The 9,417-nt window shown below is 36.8% G+C and overlaps 1 protein-coding gene across 1 annotated transcript; it reads left to right on the forward strand.

The window, feature by feature from the left end:
- Positions 1 to 5,962: 5,962 nt before the first annotated feature.
- On the forward strand, positions 5,963 to 8,333 carry hbegfb (heparin-binding EGF-like growth factor b). The gene is made up of 4 exons (XM_063012150.1): positions 5,963 to 6,089; positions 7,544 to 7,721; positions 7,812 to 7,967; positions 8,303 to 8,333. Exons 1-4 carry the CDS (start codon positions 5,963 to 5,965, stop codon positions 8,331 to 8,333), a joined length of 492 nt encoding a protein of 163 aa, XP_062868220.1.
- The last annotated feature ends 1,084 nt before the right edge of the window (positions 8,334 to 9,417 follow it).

Genomic DNA, 9,417 nt, shown 5'->3' on the forward strand with positions numbered 1-9,417 from the left:
ATGCGGCGTGGCATGGAGGCAATCAGCCTGTGGCACTGCTGAGGTGTTATGGAGGCCCAGGATGCTTCGATAGCGGCCTTAAGCTCATCCAGAGTGTTGGGTCTTGTGTCTCTCAACTTTCTCTTCACAATATCCCACAGATTCTCTATGGGGTTCAGGTCAGGAGAGTTGGCAGGCCAATTGAGCACAGTAATACCATGGTCAGTAAACCATTCACCAGTGGTTTTGGCACTGTGAGCAGGTGCCAGGTCGTGCTGAAAAATGAAATCTTCATCTCCATAAAGCTTTTCAGCAGATGGAAGCATGAAGTGCTCCAAAATCTCCTGATAGCTAGCTGCATTGACCCTGCCCTTGATAAAACACAGTGGACCAACACCAGCAGCTGACATGGCACCCCAGACCATCACTGACTGTGGGTACTTGACACTGGACTTCAGGCATTTTGGCATTTCCTTCTCCCCAGTCTTCCTCCAGACTCTGGCACCTTGATTTCCGAATGACATGCAAAATTTGCTTTCATCCGAAAACAGTACTTTGGACCACTGAGCAACAGTCCAGTGCTGCTGTTTCTGGTTCAAAAGTGGCTTGACCTGGGGAATGCGGCACCTGTAGCCCATTTCCTGCACACGCCTGTGCACGGTGGCTCTGGATGTTTCTACTCCAGACTCAGTCCACTGCTTCCGCAGGTCCCCCAAGGTCTGGAATCGGCCCTTCTCCACAATCTTCCTCAGGGTCCGGTCACCTCTTCTCGTTGTGCAGCGTTTTCTGCCACACTTTTTCCTTCCCACAGACTTCCCACTGAGGTGCCTTGATACAGCACTCTGGGAACAGCCTATTCGTTCAGAAATTTCTTTCTGTGTCTTACCCTCTTGCTTGAGGGTGTCAATGATGGCCTTCTGGACAGCAGTCAGGTCGGCAGTCTTACCCATGATTGCAGTTTTGAGTAATGAACCAGGCTGGGAGTTTTTAAAAGCCTCAGGAATCGTTTGCAGGTGTTTAGAGTTAATTCGTTGATTCAGATGATTAGGTTAATAGCTCGTTTAGAGAACCTTTTCATGATATGCTAATTATTTGAGATAGGAATTTTGGGTTTTCATGAGCTGTATGCCAAAATCATCAGTATTAAAACAATAAAAGACCTGAAATATTTCAGTTGGTGTGCAATGAATCTAAAATATATGAAAGTTTAATTTTTATCATTACATTATGGAAAATAATGAACTTTATCACAATATGCTAATTTTTTGAGAAGGACCTGTATATATCTATAGATATAGTTATATAATACATGCGTGCAGCCAAGGGTGGGGGGTGGGGGGTGGGGGGTGGGGGTGGGGGTGGATGGCAGTGAGGTGGGTGGTCATACCTGTCAAGTTTTGCATTTAAAAATTAAAAATTTTCCGCCGCGCGCTACGAGCCGTCCCACCAGCCCAACCGAGGTTCAGTATCCCTTACATTTTAAGACAGGTTTACAAGAAATCTAAAATAACCACCTGTGAACCACTTACAAACTGCAATTAGATGATCAGAATCTGATAGGCCTACCTTTGTTGACACTGAAATGCTGTGGACATTCCTACATATGTAATTCTTATAATACAGCCTAAATGAAAACACAGTTACAAACCTTACAGAATGCATAACTCTGCCCCATCCTGCTCCTCTTTAGAAAGGTAAATTCGATGTCCCATTTCTCTAGATATTTACATGCAGTCTTTACTTTTTTTGGCAGGAATGCCCTCTCTCTCCTTGCATCCATCCATCTCTCGCTGTTCCAGGTTTGTTCCCGCTGTCCGCACTAACCTCGTGAGAACTGCCACTTGCAGCAGCCTGGGTGGCAGTTCTCACGAGGTTAGTGACATTTCAGTTTGGAGAGGCACAGGAATGTTTTTTAAAATTATAATTAGTGATGGGAATTTCGGCTCTTTTTAGAGAGCCGGTTCTTTTGGCTCGGCTCACTGAAAAGAGCCGGCTCTTTCGGCTCCCAAGTGGCTCCTTAGATTTTTTTTGTTCCTTAAATTAATTTATTACCAAATTACATGTAAAATTAATTACTAATGTAAAAACATTGTATCAAATGTTTATTATTTAAATTGTTTTATTTATATACTCAACATGGAAGAGTGCTACAACAATAAATTATAAAATACAAAAACAAAGACCCATCTCAATTAAACAAAAAGGTCTGATTGTGTATATTATTTGTACATTTGCATCTAGAGTAAAAGAACACATCAACAAAGCATCACTCAACAAAGTATAAATGAAAATGTGCAAAAAAAAAAAAAAAAAAAAAAGCAGCATCCAGGTATTTGTAAGTCTTTAGCGAAGATCCTGTTTCTCCTTCTGTTTTCATCTGCCCTGTTTTTTTGAAAAGATTCTCTTTGAGGGGACAGATGTTGCTACATTACACAGTCTATGTGCCATCACATGTATAAGATGTGGGTAGACTGAATACACCAGTTCAGTGGGTCTGTAAAAGGGGCTCCTCGTGTCCAAACTACTGTTTCCTCTCACTCATGTTCCTCACCTTTCCAGCGTGTAATGTCTGCGTATGTAAAGCGCAATGTCAAACTTCATCAAGTTTTCTCTCTCTCTCTCTCTCTCTCTCTCTCTCTCTCTCTCTCCTGTTCTTGTGCACACCGCTACGCATCTTGACCAATCATGTGCGACTTTAACATAAAAAAAAAACCGGGAAAAAAAACCAAATCGGCTCCCGATCAGGAGCCGTATCCCGTCGTTCACTTTAAAGAGCCGACTCTTAGAGCCGGATCGTTCGCGACCGACCCATCACTAATTATAATATAATACGGGAAATTTACGGGAAAATACTAATACGGGAGGACGGCGGGAAAGAGGGGTAAAATACGGTAGTTTCCCGGCCAAAACGGGAGACTTGACAGGTATGTGGGTGGTTGAGTTCATGTCGTGGAGCCCCCCGCCATGGACCCCAGTGCACCTGTAGTTACGCCACTGTTACCTACTACCGTTACTGTCATGAATGTAACCAAAGTTTAAAACTTGACGTTAAAATCCTAAAAAAACAAACAAACAAACGTGGTTTGACAGTTTTGGTAAAGTGGAGCTCCAGTGGCCTAAACATGTCCCTGACCTCAACCACACTAAACGCCTGTGAGATGAATTGTAACGTTTATTACAAGCTGGGGCATCTGGTTGACCCCTCAAAAGCTCTTTTAACTGAATAAACACAAGTTTTCACAAACACATTCCGAAATATATGAGTAGAAGCTATGCCCTATAGTGTAATTAAAGCAATATTATGCATTAATCACTAGGTGGCGCTCTGTAGTTAAATACAGGATCTGGTCATGTTTTAATGGTCGTGTGCAGGTGCTTTTTTATGAAAGATGACACGCACCTGGTGACCTGTGCTGAATGTTCGCAGTGTTTTATTATAAAATGCTCCTGTTAATGCGATTAATCGACGCTCTTGAGCTGACATGAGGAGGGAAGTGTGTGTTTAAGTGCATGTGTGTGTGTGTGTCTGCCAAACTTGTAGAATGATTGATGAGGTGTGGCTGTGATTCATACAGGAGGATTCACACTTTACTCTGTGCTGCTGCTGCCTATATAAAACGGATTCGCTGCACTACTGACTTTCTTAGTGCTGTAACACTGATCCAGACATCCAGCACTTCTCATCTGCTCAACTCTCAATTTCTGGAACTAACTGCTGCCAACTTGTCTTAAACTCATTAATAATATGGATATGTTTCGACTCTTTCGACTCTTTCTCCTGCACAGTATTGGTGAGTGTATTTCACACTACAGAGATTCAATTTGTTAAAATGATCTTTACCATTAAACATATACTCAGCATTCCACTCTGTTTTACATATACTATTAAATGTACACTCATGGTTTCATACCGTTCACATTCACCCTTAAATTTACACCTAGTGCTCCATACAGTTCACATTTATCATTAATTGTTATATTTATATATACTTAATTCTTTGAGGTGCACACATTTCTATAAAACTTTGTGGCTAGCCTCCTAATTCCTAATAAGTAATTTGTCATTGTTAAATAAGACTACTTTGTGTGCACCCATTAAGCTGAATCACAAGTGTTATAAAGTCTGAGAGTTGTGTATAGATATTAAAAAGCTTTATAACTTAACCCTTAACTAAACATAGAACTTGTGACAGAATTGTTATCAGTGTAACTTTACTAACTTGCTGGCTAATCTGTGGTATTTTACAAACTGTCGCTGTAAAGACCTCTAGGCGTTTTCAATAAAGTAAAAGTTAAGTAAACATTGTGAAACTTCACTTAATAGAAACTGTGGTGAGATCTAAATCAAACCACCAAAACAGGTTTTCCATGAATTGGAAACTGCTGGATCAGGGCTGCTGACACTGTCCACAAATCAGAGAAATTTTAAGGCAGAAAGCTTTTAGCTTCACAAAACATTCATGAGATTCATGCAGAAATAAAACTAAATACTAAAACATTTACTGTTAATTTTTAACAGGAAACCTTTAAACCCTTAAACCTAACAGACAGTATTTACAATGAACACCATTTACCACCAGTTACCATCACTGTTAGATACTGCTAGTTACCATTAGTTAACAGTTTACATATTTATGATACATTTTTAATCAAATAAATTGTTTTACATGTGTAAATTTAACTAGCTTTTACCATTGTTAGCTAGCTTTTGCTCTAGTCACTTTATGTATAATGTTAGCTCTTTTGCTAACTAGGCAGTTCATCCACTAATCACTAATATTTCTGTTTCTTTTTATTTCTCACATTTACAGTAGAGTAACAGTTCAGTAAATTTTTACTTTTATAAGTACTCTACATTTATAAGTTAAACTAGTTTAAACAAGTCATTTCTACCACCAAACAACCTTCCACACATAGAGAAGTTTCCTTAGCAAGTAAAAGTTCTGCCAATTCCAAATCTCCTATTTTCCAAGCTAAGAAACATTAAGGATTCTTAAGTTTTAGAACTGCATTTTTTATATTTGGTCATTTTGTATTTTTACAGTCTTTTAACACATTGTACATTAATCCCCTATATTACACGAATGGCTGCCAATCAGTGATTATCATAAACGTACAAGTAACTTTTATCTTTCATGCATTGAATATGTATAAAATCTTTAAAAACGAACTGCATAATGCTACATCCAAAGATATTTCTAGTATTCCTTAAGTGGAATAAAAATATTTAATGTTTTCTAATATCATCATTTTTAACCTCAGACAAGAATTATGGTTACAAATGGTATTATCAGTATGAAGTAGACCCATACACAACCTATATTTAAAACTTGTATTAAGGATGTTAATGAAAGACACTAAGTCCAAAAGCATCTGGACACCTGACCATAAATTTCTTGGCCATCTCATTCCAAATCCATGGGCATTAATACAGACCCCCTCTTCTTGCTGTTATAAAAGCTTTTACTTTATTGGCAAGGTTTCACAAGATTTTTAAGTTTGTCTGTGGAAAGTTGTGACATTTAATGTAACTTTTATAATGTTCTATTTATGCATCACTGTGGTGCAGTTGGGAGAGTGGGTGGTGCACAGCAACACTGGTTACTCATATTTGTGTGGGTTTCCTCCAGATACTGTGGTTTTCTTCCATCTCCCAAAAACATGCAAATGTGGACTAACCTGACCCGGGGTGGGAGTGAATTGTACCCTGTAATGGAGTTGCACTCTGTCCAGATTGTATTTCTGGCCAGTGTATTCAGGTAGCACTGGACCCATTTGGACCCTGACTAGGAGGAAAATAAATCAAACCTTCGATAAATGAATGTACATTGAGCTTTCATTATACAGTTATTTAATTTGAGAGATATGACAGTCTCGCACTTGTTCACTGATTTATTACTTGGCTGCATAGCACACACACTTTAACTGGCTCCCGTTTACAGTTTTTTTTAGACTGAGTGGTGGTGTGTCTCTGGATCACAGCATGGTGACTGCGGAACAACTAGCGCACACTCTACCTGAAGTGTACACGCCAACGCAACATCAGGCAGACATGGACGAAAAGTATGAAGACAGTGTGTCTGCAGATTATGACACTGAGTATCCTAAAAGTAAGTAGTTTTTGAGATATATATTATGAGATATGTCGTTATTTCTGTGTAATTTTAGAATAATACCTTTATTAACATTTTGACTTTATTTTGTGAAATAGTGAGTGCAAAGTACTTCCTAATTAATGCAAAATAATAAAGTAATTATTAGGGCTGTCAAACGATTAAAATTTGTAATCGCGATTAATCTCAGAATTTCATATAGTTAATCGCGATTAATCGCATTAAAAAAAAATCTGTGTAAATGTTATAGAAAACAAGGATTTTTATGTGAAATGTTACAATTAAAATGGTGAACACATTTTATGCTAAATGTACTTATGTTAAAAACTGCTGGGACAAGAGAAAACTGTAAGGGAGTTTTATTCACTCACATACTAGGCAGTAAATGTCAGATTGTAGTTTAGAATTTCTCCATCAGCAAACATTGTAGATCAGCGGTGCTTTAGGTGGGATAAGGCGTAGTTATTGTATCAGACTTGTCTGTGGTTGTATTGTGACAATGGTTTGATGGCCGTTTCTACACGAAGTGAGTGTGTTTTGACCCTTTGGGGCTTCCATAGCGCATGGACTAACGTGCTTGACTCAGCTTTCCGGTATTTGGTACCTTAACAGAATAAGTTAATAAAAGTGTTCTGCTCCCGACAACTTGTGAATATAGCGTGTATTTATTTCTTTATAAGTGCATCACTACAACGCTCGGTTACATTATGTTAACAAACCGCAAATGAAAAACGGTGGCAAGTCCGACATTAAAACAAACGTTTTAAACGTTTTCACAAGAAGAATGAAGTGTGTTCGTGGGAATTTGTGCAGGCAAACGATGTATTTTTACAAAGTACTGTACTTTGCTTTGTGCACAGTCAAGAGTGTTCACACACTTTGGCACACACATTGCATGTCAAATGTGTGAAAACCTTATGTTGGAGATTGTAGATCACTAAATAAAGAGATTCTCATTATAATGAGGAACAGTTTTACTTAAATACCTAAAAACAATAAAATCTAATAATTGTTGACATTGTTACTGCAGCACATAACAATAGCCTTTAAAGAATATCTAAATAATAATACACCCCAAGGTGATTGAAAAATTGTAATGATTATGATTAAAATAACCTACATTAACCATCACAAAATTATTTAATATCTTAAAATTACATTTTAATGATATTATAGCTAAATAATACGATGATTGAAAGATTACAGTTAAAATTTGATAGCATGAGAATGAGGTAGTATTTCAAAATAATTACCTCAGTGTAATCGAACAGTATTTAAGAAGTATAATAAGAAGTATAATAATTTTTGTAACCACAACAATAATAATACCAATAATACCATAACATCCCTGACTGTTATTGTTCATTTGGGTCACTGTTTGAGTTCTGTGTGTTTTGCTGTGACCTATTAGAATAATGTTGACTTACACTTCTTGTTTTTTTGCTTTACAGTGGCATTGTCCTCCAAGCCTAAAAATTTCACTTCAGTTCTTGCTACAAAGAGGACAAGAAAAGGTCAAAGACCACCTAAAGATAGGAATAATAACCCCTGCCTGAAAAACGAATACAGAGGTTACTGTGTTCATGGGGTCTGCCAATACCTAAAGGAACTTAACCTTACATCTTGCATGTAAGTAGCAGTCCTCCCCAAACGCCTGTTCATTAACGTTAGATTTTTGGCTGTTTTTGCAGTCATTCCTAATGATGTCTACATTTGCAGATGTAATGAGGGATACACCGGTGAGAGGTGCCACTTTTTTAGCCTACCTGTTGGTAAGGATGATGTGAAAGACGACAACACCACAGCTTTGGCTGTGACTGCAGCAGTTCTGTCCTTAACGTGTCTCACCATCATTGGCATTCTACTGGCCATCAGGTTTGTATTGTTGTTGTCTTAATCTCAGATATATTCTGTTTTAATTTGAAATGGCTTTTTTACAAACATCCTTAAAGATGTGTAATTTACACACATGAGGTCAAATCTTATTACTATACTGACAAGCGGACAAATACTTAGTTTAGCTAGATTCAGTAACATGGTTACAAAAAATAGAAGACTTTTATAAATGAAGTTTGGGTTAACAATATAAATTGTGAGGTTCTGACTTAAATGAGAAGCTTTTTTTTATTTGACTTGCATGTTGGTGGTTTCCAGGATTAAGGACGTTTACTTCTGATATAGTATACCAACAATTTTTGTTTCATTTATAGGCTTAAACAGTGCAACAGAGTTCTGTTTTAAGCTCCTTATTGTTTAACTTTCATATATATTATCACTACTTGTGTAGTGAACTTTTTAAACAAAAATATTTTTATAAGTTATAAAATTTTAATTTGGCATGTTACTGGTTTTCAAGTTAATAATTTAGGACCTATTTACATTTTTGTACTTAAATCAATGCAATATGGTGTCCCAAGTGGTGCTATTGTAAGCTCACTATTGTTTACCTATATATTTATATTCTGTATGTTTTCTGGTACATGTAACCCCTTAAATATAATGCTGATTACTTATTGCTTAACTATACTTACCAGTTCAGTCGTATTTAGCAGCACTGTTTCTAGAATAAAAGACTGTGCTTAAAAACTGATGCTTAGATAAAAAGAGCATATCTTGCACAGTGTGTAATATGGTGTTCAGCAAGGTTCTATTGTTGTCTCAATGTGTACAGCTCCTTGGATCACTTCTGTCAGTTCAGTCATTATTACATGAACATTTAATTCTCTTTCAATGTAAAGCACTTTTATTATTATTATTTTATATATAACATAATGTCCTTCTACAGATATAAGAAAAAGAATGAGAGTAATGAAGATGAGAAGATCAGACTTGAGGCAGCAACAGTACAGTAGCAAGGTAAGTTTATAATTAAATATTATAATTTTAAAAGTCTATGTATACATATTAATGAAAATACTACGCCTGGGGTTAGTGAAGTTCTCAGAAATGTTATATTATTTATAACATTCTATATTATTCATTATCAATAATCAATTGCAACATTTTGTATTACAGGCACAAAACAGTCGACATGTATCCTACTACTTAGACACCCTGTCATGGCCGAGGAGGAAACCGCTGGTATTAATGAACATTTCAATGATTTTATTGGACTGTAGTTATCCTCCATGAGTCTGCCTGTAAGTATAGATCATAAATGAAGGGAAGTAAGAAAGTTAGTGAATGTAATTGCAAGATTTTTTTATAAAAAAAAGTTTGTCCTTATTTTATTTATTAAACATTTGCTTGAGCTCTTTACTGTCAGCCAAGTTTATGTATCCACAAAGTGGCCTGAAAATTATTTATGTATTTGATATTTATTGTA

This window comes from Trichomycterus rosablanca, chromosome 16 (genome assembly GCF_030014385.1).
Source record: "Trichomycterus rosablanca isolate fTriRos1 chromosome 16, fTriRos1.hap1, whole genome shotgun sequence".
NCBI classification, from domain to species: domain Eukaryota; kingdom Metazoa; phylum Chordata; class Actinopteri; order Siluriformes; family Trichomycteridae; genus Trichomycterus; species Trichomycterus rosablanca.

Excerpts from the sequence above, each read along its gene's own strand:
- hbegfb (XM_063012150.1), top strand. The coding sequence starts at position 5,963 with ATGGTGACTGCGGAACAACTAGCGCACACTCTACCTGAAGTGTACACG. Across the intron at positions 6,090-7,543 it reads TGACACTGAGTATCCTAAAA|TGGCATTGTCCTCCAAGCCT; the intron begins GTAAGTAGTTTT and ends TTTGCTTTACAG. Across the intron at positions 7,722-7,811 it reads CTTAACCTTACATCTTGCAT|ATGTAATGAGGGATACACCG; the intron begins GTAAGTAGCAGT and ends CTACATTTGCAG.